The 19294-nt window shown below is 34.0% G+C and overlaps 1 protein-coding gene across 1 annotated transcript in view; it reads left to right on the top strand.

Annotated features, from left to right (window-relative positions):
• The window catches only part of LOC123663288 (ataxin-2-like protein), a 47503-nt gene that overhangs the window by 14543 nt on the left and 13666 nt on the right, over positions 1–19294 (top strand). The window contains exons 3-9 of the mRNA XM_045597977.1: positions 12455–12635; positions 13529–13775; positions 14499–14667; positions 15373–15534; positions 16260–16350; positions 18340–18416; positions 18820–18894. Coding sequence (XP_045453933.1) covers positions 12455–12635; positions 13529–13775; positions 14499–14667; positions 15373–15534; positions 16260–16350; positions 18340–18416; positions 18820–18894 — 1002 coding nt within the window. The remainder of the gene's footprint in view (positions 1–12454; positions 12636–13528; positions 13776–14498; positions 14668–15372; positions 15535–16259; positions 16351–18339; positions 18417–18819; positions 18895–19294) is intronic.

Raw genomic sequence — 19294 nt, forward strand, 5'->3', positions numbered from 1 at the left:
TAACATGCCACTGCTGGGCATACGCCTTTTTTTCTATGTAAGAGAAGGATTCGAGCTTAATCCACCACCATGCTGCTTTATATCTTTCTAATATATAAAATTCTCGTGTCATGGTGTTAAACATTGAACTCCTCCGAAATGGCTCGACCGATTTTAATAAAATTTTGTGGGCATATCGGGTAGGTCTAAGAATCGGCCAACGTCTATTTTTCATACCCCTAAGTTATAAGGGGGGGGGGGGGGGTTAAGCGGGTTAATAACATATATGGCAAAGAAACGTTTGCAGGGTCAGCTAGTAATCGATATTAACTATATTACTTGAAGAGGAACACGTAAATGCGAGCTCGTAAGCCCGCCGTCAGTCCTCAACAAGTGACCTTCATGAAACCTTCCTTAATCGGTCATGATATAAAAGCATCGACACCGGTAGCAGGCGACTCAGTGCCGTGCGAATTATCTCTGACTCACATCACTGTATATCATATACATATAAAGAAATAACTATCGATTGCCCCCCGACTTCGTTCGCATAGAGATTGTCAGGTTGTCCCATATGTTATACTGTCCAATTAACTTTCCCCGTTTATTTTTTTTATTGAAGTTCAGCTCCTATAGGTAGTAGCGTGATGTTATAAAGCCTAATAAATGCTCTATCAAACACTAGAAGATTTTTTTCAATTTGAATCAACTGTTCCCGAGATAAACGCGTTCAACCAAATAACCTCGTCAGCTTTATATCTTTTGTATGGGATATTCGTCTTTATATTTTGATAATTCTCATAATACCGATCCTTGTAGGTACATTGTTTTGTACCTTATCATTTATACGATAAGAGAGACACAAAGAATTTATCACTACCCATGTGCACACTGGACATCGCGTATATATTAGTTAAAAGGTTTAGCAGGTTAATATTCAAATTGTAAAATTAAATTTTTCTCGCTCTGTTACTTTGAATCAAACGTAGCTTTTAATCCTGGACATACCGCTAAATTTTCTAATTCAAAATATGTTTAAGGCTATATCGTGCTGAATTGTCAATGAAATCTATCGTAAAACAATTAAACACCTGTGTTCAGATGCATATAAATATGGAATGTATAATCCTTCCATACTCGACCACCTCCAGTAGAATTTACCGTACAATACAATCACTAACTTCCAGACAGCGAAAAACATCTTTATAGCCTAACCTATACAAATATTTGTCACGGGCGGGGTTCGAAGTCCCGACCGCTAGCGCATCAGTCAATTAATTATTGTAAAATACTATATAATGCCAGGCACTTGTAGCCAGATACTTGTATAAAACCAATTAATAGTTCTAATCCTTCACCTTTATGAAGTAAGCCGTTTCCCTTCTCGTAGAAGACAATAATAATACTCTTATATTATGCACAAAAAATATTTAATAAATAACAAAAAAAAGGATTGCAAAGGGCGGACTTTTCATCTTAGGAGAGAAAAGTTTGGTAGGATTAAGAGAACAAAATATAATAATATAAAAGTACTATATAGGAATTCGTACCTAACCATTATATATCGTATACGTTTATATAGTAACAGTTGAATATATAGGTAAATCCATCGTTGTTAGAGAGGATATGAGGACTAATCCGCCTCGCTGCTAGGACCGCCGAGTAGGTACAGATTTGATATTATATAACTGTTATCATCTGTACAATATATACAAGGTTTAACTAGCGTGTGTATTTGTGCTACATAATTTCTGTATGTGTGTGTTTAACTAGATATTCTTTGCGGTTCTGTCCGCGTTGATTTTTATTGCTAATAATATCGGTTATATATTTGGCAATTTCTTCACGCTGTATCAGGATCACATAGCTTTATGATAGTTTAAGATATGTAAAGTTGTGTTTTAGAATAAATAACGAAAAAAAAAAACAAAAAAAAATCCCTTTTATAATATTAAATTTCAATGTAAGTGATTGGTTTACCATTATTTAAATTTCATTTATAAGAGTGTTGCATAAAAATTATATTAATTATTATCAGTAGAAATACAATTAGTGACCTTATCATATTTTTATACCTAAAAAGTTAAATTGACTCATTAACATAATGACAAGAATTATAATCAAAAAGTACATTGTACGTAATATGGATTTGTATTGGCTAAAGTAGTCGTATTGTAAGTTTGGGAAATCCCCGTTTATTACCTAAAGTCGATCTTGTTTTGGAAACACTGTTACAATATCAATAATGTGTTGTTTTAAAAATATAGCCATATCTATGATGTGTTGAATCAAGCGGTGAAATCAAAATGGGGAAATCCCCAATCAAAAAAATAAGTCGATTTTATCTCTGGACTGTATTATTTAAGTAAAACTTCTTTACGCACGCTTGACTTGGTGATTAAGCTGGTGAATGCGTGACGAGAGCGTTACGAAAAGTGTAATCGGGCGAGGCGAACGGAAGTTGAGGGGGAGATATAAGTAAGTTTTACTTCAGTCGTGTGGTCTTAAGTAAATTCGTTTATTTTTATATTATTGTTGTTTGCATTGTGATAATATAAACATATTAAACGATTCACACTCAATGATTTCTAATATAATAAGAATCCTGTATCAGGGGTAGATAATGTTATCAACCACCCAGACTTCAAAATTATCTTACATAATATACCTAGGTGTAAAAACATTTATTAAAAATCACTTCAAAAATACTATTGGAATTCTTTCTTATTTTTTAAGTCGGACATGGTTATTATTTGCGGATTCCTGAAGTATTTCAAGTGAGTCGTATTCGCGCACAAGATTATTATTGTCCTGCTGTAAAATATATTACAAAATAACGAATATTTTTTAAGGAAGCTCTGAGCCCTTTTCTACGTGGAGAATGAGGCCTATGCCCAGCAGTGGGATGTAGCAGGCTGAATCGATCGTGATCGTGAACCCTTTAATTTTTAGCTTTGATTTGTGCTTATTATTTGTTGTGACAGCCACACGAATCAACCTTGCTAAAATCTAAATGTTTACCTACTACTGTTCACAAGACGAAGTCAACTGTCGGACATTTTATTTAATAAGTTTCCATTGACAAGGAGTCCAAAAATTTTGCAATGGTTCCGTATATCAGCGGGGACACGTAAACGGTAATAAAAAACGTTGGAATCACTGCGTATATATCGATCCGACCCACTTTGGTCACACCGCAGATAAGCTATGCACTCTCGATAGGTTCCGTCTTTACTCTCGAATGATACTAGTTGGGTGCCGCGGCTATCGCTATACAGATACAGGCGACAGTTCATCACATTCGGTTAAATGACATTGGCTACAATGTAATACATTATTCAATTTTGTAATTGTTGTTGTCTTAGAATATGTAGTTTTTTTTTTTTTTTTATTATCCGAACAAGCTTATATAAATGATAGACGTATTGGTTCTCAATGGAGGACGTATAAAATTTGTATTTCAGAAAGTTATATAGTTACAAAATTTTAAAGATTTGTTTGAAGTTTGCGTTTTATTGGATTTTTTTTTATTTAGTAATATTTACGTTTTGAAATCGGTGGTACTTATTAATTGTAATTGGCATTTTAAGTGGCAATTTAAAATTATTTAAAACGTCAACGTCAACTTGAAGAATTCAGCTGTTTTTATAATTATATTATGATTTACATTTGTTAGTAGAAATGGGTATTTGAGGATGAGTAAGTAATGTCAAAGTTTTATCCATTGAATACCGTTATACGTTAGATAGCTTTATCAGCAATCGGTGAATCGAGATTATAGTAAATTTCTATTAAATGCTGAATTTCTTCTGAAGATTGAAGATAATGTAAACATTAAGGTTTTCTTCTAAGCTTAACGATTTGAATATAATTATATATCTATGATTTATCATTACATAGTATAAAAGAAAGTCGCTTCACGCTGTCTGTATGCTTATTAGGTCTTTAAAACTATGCAACGGATTTTAATGCGGGTTTTCTCTAGTAAAAAAAGTGATTCCAGAGGTAGGTTTATATGTATAATACATGCATAATATATTAGTTGAGGAACACTGATAGTTTTTGCAACCGTGCGAAGCCGGGGCGGGTTGCTAGTATAATAATAAAGGAGAGATTCGGTTATAGCAGACTTTAAATCCATTTCTCATTTACCGAAAATATCGTGAAAGACAGACTATAGTATTTTAATATCCCACTGCTGGGCATAGGCCTATTTCTCCATGTCAGAGAAGGATTGGACCTTAATCGACCACGCTGCTCCACTGCGAGTTGGCGGATGCATTCCCTACTATGAGTAAAGATCGCTATCAGATATTTATGATAACAATCGGGAGCGACAGCTTAAACGTGAACACAACCACGAGGACAGAAATCCAAACCAGAAAGAAATATTTGTACATCCCGAGCGGGAATTGCACCCGTAAACTATCAGTGCCTACACGCACCACTGCACCGGATCGGTTGCTATAATACTATAGTATTAACCTAATTAATTTTTCAGTTAAGTGTATATTGTAAGTAGAACATAAGTGCACATATATGGTAACTAAGAAATAACTGTACATATATGATAACTAGCAAATAAGTGTAAATTCATAGGACTGTCGATCTGTATTAATAAAGAAAAATCGATAATGCATGAATGAATATCAAAAGGCATGGGCATTAAAAAGAAAACCTAATTAATTTAATTTTCGTTTGATAAAATACAATGTAACACATTAGTTCAGAAGTACACATGAAAAAGTATACGTAGGAATCCGTTCAAGTATCGATTCTGACCTATTTTAATTCGTCGACAGTACAATGTGGGTACGCGGTACACAGATAAGCTTACATATACTACTGTAATGCCACTTAGACCGTCATGTTGCCGCTGGTCAACTCACTATGTGTTACTTGATAAATTATGTAATGTTTGCCAAAAAATCACCTATTTATTTCTTGTGGTCATTAAGCATTATTGCAGAGTTATTATAAACCAATGATATCTTCTAAGATACTCATTGAAATCTAATGATGTCAAGGACAGTTTTGTTCAAACATAATTGTCTAAGGATTTGTATTACGTTTATAAAACCACCTTTGCAAATAGTGTATTATTTTAGAACAAAGTTGATTACCATAAAAAAATGTTATAATGAGTTAACTTTAAAAAAATTTTTAAACTTAATGGCGATCGATTCCTTCATACTTAGTATTTGGAAAGATTTAACTGGTTGCGAAGCGTACACAACGAAATCTCTCAAAAAGAATATTTTTTTCCCGTTTTCGTAACATTTCTTATGAATGCTCCGCTCCCATTGGTCGTAACGTGATGCTATATAGCCTATTGCCTTCTTTAGTAAATAAAATATTCAACACAAAAATAAATTTCAATTCAAACCAGCAGTTCCTGAAATAAGCGCGTTTAAATAAACAAACTCTTCAGCTTTATAATATTTGTACAGATAGAATTATATTTTCTCATCGATAAAGCACTACTAGAAAAAACCGATAGCTACGTAGGCGGAAATTCACGCTGAAACTCCTACATAATACCTGTTTAATACGATTTAAATTATATATGGTACAAATGACGCCGATGTTTGAATTTGTTAATGTAAGTACTATCGCATGATCTCACAACCTTTGCGAGCGTTACTCGACACACTGCGATAAATTTTGTCGACTTCACTTTTTTTTTTATAATAGCACAATGTTCAGGGAGCGCTGGTGGATGTACTAGCGTTGACGGAGTTACCGAAAGGTCCTATATTATTTAGTGGCCGTTTGAAAAATACACGTGGACAAAAACGTTTTAGAAAAAAAAACTAGAACTGGAAAAGATTGCTCTTTAGCGGGTCGCTCTTTGTACTTATTTCTTTTTTTTTGTAATGTTGCTCACCTTTGTATATTTTGTAACTTTTATTTATATTGAATGTGTAAATGACCTAAGAATCATATACGTAACATGTAAATACACGAAGGTACACAAACGTAATTCGATATGCCTTGTCAAGACTCTTCAATTGTACGGTTGTAAATAATGCAAATAAATTATAATAGCATTATAATTAAAGAAATAAATACAAAAATCATTATGTATAATTATTTTTAACGATCAACACTCTGAAATCATTTTTTTTTTTTTATGTTCCTTAAGGCCCACGAAAGGTTTTATTACTAAAAAAAATTTATAAAAAAAAAACTGACAGAACGAAGTCTGTCCGTGCAGCTAGTATATATGAACCTATTGCAAGGATTATATTAGCATTTAGATGGCTGCAGACCAAGCTAAATAGGTTCATATTATGCAGCTACGTGAGTGGAACTGCGTGACACAGCTAGTATCAATATATTTTTAAATTTAATTAATAATTATAATATAAACTTTATTGCACAATACTTAAATAATATTTGCAACAACGAATGACGATGTACCAAGTCGTTATCTTGTAACGGTCTTACCGCTAGAAGACCGAGCTCTTCTAGGCAACCTTTGCGTATAGGACGTGGTACAGTAAAAGCTGATTAGGAAATGTACAAAAAAGAACGCCTCACACTCAACGGTACTAGAATTTTCTTCCGTGTCCCCCAACAGTCACCGGAAACAAATACAAACACCCAGACAACCAGACCATTCAAATGTTTGCCATGTGCGGGATCAAACCCACAACCACCAGCGCAACAGCCATAAAGCCAGTGCTGTGACCGTTGTGTTATCGCGTTATCAAAGATTGAAAGTTCATATACAGTCCGCGATAAAACTTTAGTGCTAAAGTCAGCTAGTAACTAATAAATATATACACTACTAGCCGACGTGGCGAACTTGGTACCGCCTTATTTTTTTTTTCTTGAATATAATAATTATATATATCGAAATGAAATATAGCCTATCTTTCAAGTTTGATCACACTGCATACTGTGCGCAAATTTGATTGAAATCGGCTAAGTAGTTTAGGAATCCATCGCGGACGAACAACGTGACGCGTAATTTATATATATATATATATTATTAGTCTTGATATATATATATATACAGTATACAATATACAGTAATGCTATAGTCTTGATATATATATATATATATATATATATATATATATATATATATATATCAAGACTATAGCATTACTGTAGACGTAAGTGTATTAACGATAATTTAGTCACCATAAATAGAAATGTAAACCGTAAATTTGTGCCGTAAACTTACGTCACTTTTTACCTACTTCGACTAAACGAACAGAAATTTTCAGAATTCTTACCTAAGCAAGACTAATTTTTTGTTCAAACGAGGAAACGTGAAGGACAATATATAGTAAAGTATGTTATTGTAATTTAGAATAGTTAAAAAAGGTATGAAATAAACAGTAAAACAATTGAGTTATCGGGTACTCGAGGTTTCTGTTAGCAAAAAGTTAACAGAGTCCTTTAAACGTTTACTAATATCAAGGGTCGCTTTTGTATGAATTACGAGCTTTAAAAGTATTTTAACTTGTAATCGTGTGGCTGTATTGACAGCGAGTTGAAAATATTATAATTTACAATTTGCATTTTATTATGCTTCGATAATCCTTTTTTAACACATGAAGACGAGTTTTTGTAGACTAACATAAACTAAATAGGTTAAGATAATCAAAAAAGTCAGCGCATATTAATAATATAATGTTCCCATTGTTGGATTTACCATAAATAAAAGATTTCGGACATAATCACCACGTAATTATTTGCTATTTGAAATAGTAAATAGTTGGTACAATTGGAAGCCATTATATCATACGAGTAGAAGTTAATGAACCATCAAAAGGTATGTATTTATTTATATTTCAAAAAAGCTGAAATTGTTGTTTTGTTTCTCTTCTGGTCTCAGGATCTTATAAAGATGTTATGCTATCACAAAAAGTTAACCTGTAGCGTTATTTATCTTTGATTAGAAGCTAAATTGGATTCATTGACGCAACTCGGATGGAATCGTAGACTTGTCTTATTCGATGCTCTCTCCCTGATTATTATTTACGTGGTTTGAAATTTTTGACCTTAATTAAATGAATAATAAATAAATAAATAAATAAATATCTACACAATACACACACGGTTGTCTGTTCCTAAAGTAAGCAACTTAATGCTTGTGTTATAGGTAACAGCCGACTGGTATATAGCTACATATTTTTTTTTTCGATAAACATACTTATAAATAATACATATATAAATATATAAATAAATATTTATATTACACCCAGACTCGGGGTGGGAATCGAACCCACAACCCTCGGAGCAGAAAGCAGGGTCACTACAAACTGCGCCAACGGGCTAGTCAATAATTAAATATTCAGTCAATAATTAATTGAATAACAGACGACTATCAGATAATGAATTACAAAAGCCCTTTAAAAATTGTCAACATGGCGGTTGACACCTTTCTATCTCACTCTCACAGTATTATCATCTCTGTTTCACACTGTATGAGAGAAAAAAAAGAAGCGTTTGTCTAGAAAAACTTTAAAGGTTCTTAAATATAATTTATATTGATTCGTAACAACTTCGAGAAGGAAGCTAATAGGAGAATTCGGTTGGGCTGGGCGGCACTTGGCAGGCTTCGTCGAGTCTTCACTTCGCAGATTCCGCATTGCTTGAAGACAAAAGTCTTAGAGCAATGCGTCCTGCCTGTGTTGACATATGGTGCCGAGACGTTGACACTGACAAAGGGACTGGTCCACAAGTTCAAAGTCGCTCAACCTGCAATAGAACTGGCTATACTTGGGCTTTCTCTCAGGAATATACAGATAGGATAAGAAATGAAACTATCCGCGAGAGAACAAAGTAACTGACATAGCCCTCAGAATTAGCAAGTTGAAGTGCCAGTGGGCTGGTCACCTGTGTCGCAGGACTAATGGCCTCTGAAGTGAATGGCGTGTTAGCAAATGCAGTTTGGGATTTCTTCCGTCCCGTTAGTGGAGGCCGGATGAGGATAGCTGAAAACCGGGATGTTTGACGCAAACCAAGGCAAGGCCTACATCCAGAAAATAATTTTAATTGACTGTATAATTTTTAAATAACAAAAAAACTTATGATATAATAATTTGTGTACATAGTTTTAAATCTCGGTTACTGCCACCGCGCCCTTACGGTCTAAGGTTGTCCCGACCTCAGAGCAACGCACTCGTTTGTAGCTAGACTCAATACCAAAATACGTCTCGAGTGTTATTGTACTCTGAAAATTATACCAAGAGTAAATATGTATAGTAAGCGTTGGCTGACTGCTCGCACTTGATGGATTCTATTTTGAAGGATTCTTTTTGTATACTCTGTGTTTACATATATATCGTGATAACTACATCATGAAAAGTGCGAACAGCTGTCACGTGATATTTAATCGTTTTAATTTTAGACTGATTTCCGTTATTTTATTTATTTTTTAATGCTTATTACATTTTATTCGTTTTTGACAAAACCTTGAAGAAAAAAATGTTGCGTAAAATATATGTGATGTGAAGCATTATATGAGTAAAATTTGGAAAGCAAAAAGGTAAATTTTATATGACTAGTATTATTTATACTAAGAATTTTTAGTAAGTTTAAACATTTTTGACGAACTAATTGACGTAGTTGGCCTTGACCCTGTCTACTGTTACAGTGTTGGGTAATATGTGTTTATTTATATTATTGATTTAAAAATATATGTATTTCAGTCGACTAATAAATACAAGCATTAGGTTGACTACCATAGCAACAGAAAACTGTGATATGATAAATGATCGCTTTTATCGGCAGAAAGTACTTGTGACTACTAGTGAAAATGAAAGTAGTGTACTAGTGAAAATGAAAAATATATTATAACCTATAAATTACCGTTATACGTAAAATATCTTAACTAATTCGGGCCGAAGACGGGCAGCAGCTTGTTCGGTACGACAAAGCCAGCCCTGCGGTCACCAACCCGCCGCCTGCCCAGCGTGGAGACTATGGACAAAACACATGAGTTCACGCCATTTTTGGCGCGAACTGCGATAGGCTGAAGTGTGTGTGAGATATCTTTATCAGCAGTTATTGAAACAGGCCAAGACATAAGTAAATAAACATATATTTTTTTTCAAACAAGCGTATATTCCATAATTTAATGAAAAATTTTAACATTTATGTACATTAGCCTACGTCATTCTTGAAGTCAGTGAACTATGGGATAAATAAAATTTAAGACTGACTAATAGATGACGTTCGTTATTACGTACTAACACAAATAAAATTATGAAACATTATGACGAAGTATTGACGCAATAATCACAGCAAATTTTTCGTTAGCTGTCGCGGGTTCGGAACCTAGGTACATAAAAATGGTTGTAATGGCAATACTGATAACTATTCTGGTTTGGGCGTCTCTGGTTGTGCTTTGAATTTTTCGCAATGCCCGGCACAGGATTCGCATTCTATTGGGGGCTGTTGAGTATGGAAATGTTTATACATTTATTCACCTCAAAAAAGTTTTTTTTATCTTACACGTCATATATCAAAACGTGATAAGTTCTGTCAGTATAATAATTGTGTTTGCTCGCAAACGAAAAAAAAACCGACTTCAATTACATCGAAGAGTAATACAACGTAGATCGACGAAAAAATAGTCAAGTAACTACGCGTTATCAAAGATTACTCAAAAAGTAGTTATCAGATCTCGATAAAATTTATATGTGACCACATGATAAACATCAGCTTTCGATTAAATTAAAAATTATCAAAATCGGTACACCCAGTAAAAAGTTATTACGGATTTTCGAGAGTTTCCCTCGATTTCTCTGGGATCCCATCATCAGATCCTGGTTTCCTTATCACGGTACCAAACTAGGGATATCTCCTTTCCAACAAAAAAAGAATGATCAAAATCGGTACATCCAGTAGAAAGTTATGCGGTATAATACAACGTACGTCGACGAAAAAAGCGTCAAGTAAAAACGCATTATTAGATATAACTCGAAAAGTAGTTGTTAGATCTCAAATAAATTTAAATGGGACCAATTGGCACACACCACCTTTCGATTAAAACAAAATTCGTCGAAATCGGTCTACCCGGTCAAAAGTTCTGATGTAACATACATAAAAAAAAAAAAAAAATACAGCCGAATTGAGAACCTCCTCCTTTTTTGGAAGTCGGTTAAAAAGTAAACGTACCATATGAAATTTCTAAAGATTCAAAAGACATTATCCTCATTTATTTATTTATTTATTTCGTGATAGTCGAGAATTTAAATACATAAAATGTTTCAATCTGTTATAATTATTAGATATGTACAATGAATGGATGGGTGATAGCGTTATCAATCTCATGAATGAACAGTATTAAAGTCATCCACTTATCGTTATATACTTCCTAACTGTAAACTAAATAATGAATTACAAATGATATATTTAAAACGTTTTCTTTAGTTTCTTAATGTATACACCTCAGTCTATCGCGGTCCACTACTGGACATAGCCCTCCAAGCTCGTTCTAAACATCCCGGTTTTCCGCAAATTCAATATATCCCTAAACTCAATCAATATAAGAGAAAAGAATAAACCAGCGTAGTGTAGTGAGTGCAATGAGGCGCGCGTATAGAGAAAGATCAACGGTCTGTAAAACAATCCGTACACGTTATGGTTTCTGTGATTTATGATTTTTATGAATAAAAAGAAAACGAAAAAAATTAAGATTGGTTTCTCGGTACTTTTCTTCCAAATATTTTTCTCGTGTGCTCGCCATATAAGAAGAAATCCTTACAAAGTTCTAATTGAATAATGAAACTATATTTCATAGATATTTTCGAGCGAATGGCGCTACAGTACTCAGTAAGAACTGATGCTCAGTTTTGGTCAATGCATGTTCATAATGTTTTAGACATATACGTGAGGTTTTCTTTACAAAAATAATACTCAATTTCAAGGCATTGTTTTCTCTAGTGTAATTCTTTCTTAACTAATTGCTTTTCCATAAATAATGAAATACTAAAGGACAGAAGATAAAATACTTAGGAATTAATAAATAATTAATCATAAAATGTGTATATTATGTCTTACTTTTGTTATACTTGAAGAAATTAGTTTGTGGGCAATGTGTAAAAAATAAATATAAACTGTCACATTTATATAAAATATAATTCTATTTATAATAAATTATAATCATTTACGCCGAGTTGCACGAAAACAAACTAAAATTTAAGTAGTGATTAAACTAATTTAGTCGCAAGACTTCTATGAAATTCTTGTGATTAAATTAGTTTAATCTCTACTTAAATTTTAATTTTGTTTCGTACAACTCGGCGTTAGTTCTCTATAACATTTTCTATCACTAACACATTTTTGTATCACTCGAGCCGCGTTCAAGTTTTATGCTTAAAACCAGGCATTTGCCTCTTATTATATTACGTTATTATGTATTATATTAATGTTATCTATGTGTCATATTATCAATAAGTATAAAAAATGTAATATCTGTTATAATAATTCTATTTATCATTGTTCCCAGGTGGTATTAGAAGTAGCGCATCGAGTGGATCAAGAGGGCGTGGTGGCTGTCGACTCCGTAGTTGAAAAGTTAATTTTTAAACCACAGGATGTGGTATCCATCAGAGCTAAAGATTCGGATCTCGAGTACGCTACTTCCGACGTCTTTCAGACTGACAGCGCTATATCAAAAAATTTTAATGGTATGATAGATAGATATACTATTATTATTTATAATATAAGGTAGGTAAGGTAGAGATATTTCCTCAGACGGGCTGTCAGAATTGAACAGGATATTTCCTGCTGTAAAAATAGATGTTGATTAAGGTTCCTTAATTCCTTAATCAACATCTATTTTTCATCCCCCTAAATGTCCCCTAATAGTCCACTCCTAAATTTTTCTTTTTAATTTTTAGTTAAATCATATATATTTTTATTTTATTATAATTTGGCGTTGAAAAATACATACAACCCTAAATTTTCAACCTTCCACCATCGACCCCTATTTTTAAATAGCGTGTAGCGGCAAGACAACTTTTGCCGAGTCAGCTAGTAATGATATAAGAAATAAAAATAAAAATTGTTAAAATATTCTTTTATTAGGCCTTTACGATTATATTTCATTCTTTTTTTAACTTGTTCTGTGCTGTGTACGATCGCTAATAAAAAATTAAATAAATAAAACATTTATTTGGATTCCTTTTTTAAGAAATCTAAAAGTTAGTCACATGTTTCCATTTAAATATTAATTCATTAATTATCTTAATACCAATAGTTAATGATAGCATTTAATATCGTAATTACTAGTCATTACAGAGAAACCATAATGTAGTAAATATTATAATGTAGTAATATAATACCAAAAATAATATTTCATGATAACAATTAAATTCAAAACCATTATTAATTACCCCTTCTATCGTTTGTATCCATATTTTCCTCTATCTAAAAGCTGTCTGAAATATGTAGCTACTAAGCGATTTAGTTTAAATAACTGTTTAATGTAAATCCTTTCGAAGTGGTTTGCAATTAAGTATAATATTGTATTCTGCTAATTAATTAATTCCTGTTTTTATAACAACCTGTAACTTTGTAGGTAACGGTCGGTCAGCAGAGGAACGTCACCTAGAGCCGTGGGACGGCGAGAGCGAGGCGGCCGAGACGCCCTCTCTGAACGGAGACGCTAGACTTGACGACCTCGAGCTAGACCACCGCGCCAACGGCTGGGACGCCAACGATATGTTCCGCAAGAACGAAGAGGTGTACGGCGTTCATAGCACATACGATCACTCGCTGGCCGGCTATACCCTGCCGCTGCAGCGTAAAGACACTCAGGACTACAGGTTAGTATTACTACTATGATATTAGGTATCCTTGAGACTGGTTTTGGTAAACAGCGCGAAAGTAACACTAACTTGTAAAATAACTTCAGAAAATATCTGTCATGTCACTAACTCTCAAATAATTTGTTTCTTAAAAGTTACATGGTCCTTAATGAGGTTTTAATGTTCAAGAGACAAGGGCTTATAAGTACAATCATTAATTAGGAAATAAAATATTTAACTTAATTAACTAATGTAGCAATCATGAAACAGATTCTAATGACAAAAAAGTTATGTGTGATACAGGCAAAACATGTAATGACAGACAGTTTTGTGCGATTAAACCAAGGATACACACGTTGGCTGTAAAATAATATATTTAGTTAGTACGGTAAACCAGCTAACAATGGTGTAACCATGGTTTTATTCGTAATTACTACTTACTACACCGTAAGTTCAGAGTTCCCAGTTATTTGGACCTCATTCAGAGGGTTATGTGTGTAATTTTTGAAGTGTTTTTTTTTTTAATTTTTGAAGTTTGTATAATATTGTTATACATATAATGTACAAAGGAGGAGGCTATGGCTCGATAAACGTAGTGTTCGACGCTCTCCAGCCAGATAAACAAACTTAACCTTTTTTGACGCTTGGCATAGCTTTTGCTCACCTCGTTGATGATATGGGACTAGCTGATTCTACTTATTAAGTGTAATAACAAATTATTAACAATGGCTAATTTAACAGGGATGCCGAAGCTAAAGCAGAAGAGATAGCCGCAGAGATAGAGAGCGCGCCGTCATACAAGGCCCGCCTGGAGCTTGAAAACGGAGACGAAGAGGAACGCTTCGCTGCCGTCGTGAGGCCCGCTGATAGCGGCAAGTACGTTATACCGAACAAACGGAAAAATATGCAGGTACGGACTTGTCTACAGCTAGTAGTACTAAATGATACAATTTGTCAACGTTATACTTCTACGTCCATATTGTAAGGATACTGTGACTAAAAATACGATATCTTTGATAACAAATAGGACTGTTATATAAATAAATAAATATGTACACATACACACACGGTCGTCTGTACCTAAAGTAAGCAACTTAATGCTTGTGTAACAGCCGACTGGTATATATCTACATTTTTTTTTTTCGATAAACATAATTATAAATAATACATATATAAATAAATATTTATATTACACCCAGACTCGGGGTGGGAATCGAACCCACAATCCTCGGAGCAGAAAGCAGGGTACTACAAACTGCGCCAGCGGGCTAGTCAAAATATCTGACTAAGTAGGTTGAACAGGGGGACAAAGCATAAATATTCTTAATATAGTATATTAATTTAAATATATATTAAAATGTGCAGTATAAATACACTAATATTTTCAAATTTTGTTATATATAACCAGTATATAAAACTTAAAGGTTAAAAATACGCTTTTCACTCCCGTTGTCTATAAATTGCACAGTGGATCTAAGATTAGAAAATGTTAACAATCTCGAGACTTGTTTTGCAGTCAGATAGATATGATCCCTACAGTATACTTAAGTACTGTTAAAATCTGAAGATAATTATAATTTTTCTTAATTATGTTTATAAAAATTAATATTTGCAGACTGGTAAACTAGTGAAGCCGTCGAATAATAATGGGGGGTCGTCGCCCAGCGCTGGGGGTAAACCGCCTGCTTTCGCCCACGCGCCACCTAAAGAAAAGGAGCATAGACCACCAAGACACCACCTCACACCTCCCTCCGACCGTCGACCAGACGACCAACCGGTAATGATGAACACTCAATAAAATTACTTATTTATATATAAGAAAAATATTGAAACAAACAATGAGTTGTAGAAATATCCATTACAGTGTTTGTTTCTAACAGTTCAAAACAGAAAAACTTTTGGAAAGATTCTTAAAGGTCTCACTACTGAACAAAGTCATAGGCAACAAGGTTCAGTGTTTGATTTCTTACATTACTTTACTGTATTTGGCAGATACAATTAATTTTTCTCATGATTTTTTTTTTATTCACATTATTTATGTAACTTAACATTCTCTAGCGAATTTTTAGAGGGAATAAATGATGGCCAAAGCGATACGAGAGTGTATTCGAAAATACTACAAATTATTTAGAAATATGCTTCAGCCTGTAATATCCCACTACTGGGCATAGGCCTCTTTCCCCATGTAGGAGAAGGATCAGAGCTTAATCCACCACGCTGCTCCAATGCGGGTTGACGGATATATTCCCTACTATGAGTAACGATCGCTATCAGGTGTACATGATAACAACCGGGACCGACGGTTCAACGTGCTCTCCGAGGCACGGTGGGGAGACCCACAAGAACTGCACAAACACCTGTATGGCCAATACAAATGTTTGTCATGTGCGGGGATCGAACCCGCAACCGCCAGCGCAACAGGTACAATCCATGGCTGTAACCATTACGCCAACGCGGCGTTTCGAAACAGTTTAGTGTGAATAACGTAATGTGTGTGTGCAGGCGGCGAGCCCCGGGCCGGCGGGCGGCAAGAGCTACGCGGCGCAGGCGGGCGGCTACCACGCGCCGCCCGCCTTCCCGCACCACGCGCACCACGCGCACCACGCGTCAGTACCCGCACGCACACACCGCTACTGGCCCACTACCGCTACTTGTCTCCTCCTACCCGCCCACCACTCCTAGCCTACAACTCCTAGTATACCACTACCAGTGCACCACTCCTAGCCTACAACTCCTAGTATACCACTACCAGTGCACCACTCCTAGTCAACCACTACTAGTATACCACTACCAGTGCACCACTCCTAGCCTACAACTCCTAGTACACCACTACCGGTGTATCACTACTAGCATGCCATTTCCAGCCTACGACTCTTAGTCTACCACTACCAGTGCACCACTCCTAGCCAACCACTACTAGTCTGCTACTACCAGTCTACCCCCAATGTTTTGTCAAAACATAGCTACCGTATACAGTAATCTCATTCGGCAAACTACAATATAAATACCTAATCCATAAATTCCACTAACATTTTACCATATCTACATAGATCAAGTAAAAAAATAGATAACGCACTTAGAACAAAAAAGTGAAGCCACTTTTTTAAATATGTGTGAGTGAGTGAAGTGTTGACACTTTTTTAAAAAAGTCCCTGAAAATTTTATTAAATGGGATTAAACACAATTAATTTAATATAGGTAAAATGGGTATGCGAAAATAAAAATCTGTTTATAGTTTTAAATATATTTACTCCTTTTTTGTAAAGTAAATCTGTTGCAGCCATGTTTTGATTTAATGAATTATATAAATCTGTGTCAATGAAAATTGCGTTTTTAAGTAATTGATGATTCCTCTGAAGGGCAAGTTCCTGTTTTAAAGACGTCTAACTCTTTGCTGTAATGATTTAATTTTTTTACATTTTTTTTTTTAAATAAACTTGTTTTTTTAACTTTTCTCTTAGTTTATGTTTTCTAGGATTCAAAGATTGAATCTTGGTTAACGACTAATTTTAGACTCATCCGGTAGGTCCTAGAAATAAAAAATTCAACATTAAAATACCTAGTAGTAAGTAGTAGTATATTCGTGATGGTACTCTCCGAAGTCCACGTTTTGTACCGTACATGTCAGCTTTATCAAAATGGTTTGAACAAACCACACTAGATGAGGATGGCTGTCGTTGTAGTTCATTTTAGCTCAGTCGCACAGCAGCTACCTATTCTATCTATCTCCTATTAAAATATTCGTTGGAAACCTAAAATCATGATATTTAGTAGTAAAATATGAGTAGTTAATTCACAAATTTAAACAGACACAAACGAGTTAAAAATTCATATTGACTTCAATTTAGGTAAAACATAAAATCACACGATAAAAAAAAAACACAATAATGATGTTCACTTTCTACTTAATTATTTTTCTATGATTGCCTACAATTTACTTACCCGCATTTTGGGCTAATGGAAATAAGAATTACTGGTAACACTCCCTCGGTACGTCATTTCGGGGCATAGAAATTATAAGTTCCGAATAACCTCAATATTATTTTAGAATAACAAAAAATATAAAGTTTTGTATGTACTTACGTGTGAAACGATATTTCTTCAGACTTTTTGTTCACTTTGGTATTGTTTTTGCACCATTTAATTACAAAAGAACGGCATTTTATAGGCAAAGTTACTGTATGAGACCCCGTGAGATACTAACGAAAATGAGCGTAGTTTGATGCATATGTGTGCGTGAGCGCGTGTATTTACTTGAAGGAGCCGAGTTTTGTGGCTTCAGTAACAACAAAGGCCGCGCAGTATCTACTTTTTTTTACTTCATCTATGCATATCTAGTATAAATTTTAGTAATACTACCTGTAGCCAGAGAACATTGATAGATACAATATTTTAGTATGTCACAATAACTTTGAATCTTTATACCAAATAGTTTCCGCTGAGATTAACACAGAATTTAAGAAACTGAATGTCAGTCGAATCTTTCGAGTCAGATTTAACAATAGAAAATATACTTTCGGTCCGTTAAATCTTGTTGTTACCACCCTGCTCGGCTATAACCAATTAATATTCTCTCACAGGGCAGCAAGCGGCAAAATGAACGGCGAGCCACGAGCGGCACCGCTGCCTCGTCAAGGGTTCCCGCCCCACCACCACCATGTAAGACATTTTTAAATAAATATTATTTATAGTAATGTGCCAACAAAAGACATTAACACATTCACAATAAATAACAACAGGGTACGAACAAATCGAGTGTTCCTTCAATTATTGGCACATATAGCGTAATGGATGGTATACATTTCCACAACATGCAAAATGTATACAAGACCAAAAAACAATGCAATAAAATTAAAATTAATATAATAAAGTTAAAAATAATAAACTAAAATATATAAACTCTTTAGACACAAATTTTTTAATAAATAATAAAATTAAAACAAAATATTAAATTGATTATTTTAAAAATGCAATTATTAATAAAAACTTAAATATTTCGACTGTGATTGTTCCAAAAAAAAAATAGTTTTATGTAATAAAATTATACTTTATCGGCTGAAAGGTGAAGAGGGAAATGGGCACCGAGATGACGGCTGTTAGAAGAGGGAAGAAATATTATTTACCTGCTGCTTACAGAGTGAGAAACAACTTAATATCAATTCCAATTTATTTAAAACAATCTATATGTGTATGTGAAGCAAAAACTTTGTACACTTTTTACGAAAATTGCGCGGATGGAAGAGTATGGTTATATTGAGGAGTGCAGAATGCTAAATTTTTTTTTAATTATGCATATAAAATACGTTACATCAATAAAAAAACATTATACACTACCATGTATTTGACACACGCATATATACTCTTTTGTTTGATGTTTAAAGTTATAATTTAAATTAATTATGGTCGAATTTCGACCAACTACGGCGTACACTAGTAATAAATAAACCGTGTAACCTTTTACATAATTTTGTGCCGTGCAATGGTGCTTCCAATAATAAAGATGGCTCCAGTTCTTCCACAAAGTTCTTATTTATATT

Source organism: Melitaea cinxia, chromosome 20, assembly GCF_905220565.1.
Source record: "Melitaea cinxia chromosome 20, ilMelCinx1.1, whole genome shotgun sequence".
Taxonomy (NCBI): Eukaryota; Metazoa; Arthropoda; class Insecta; order Lepidoptera; family Nymphalidae; genus Melitaea; species Melitaea cinxia.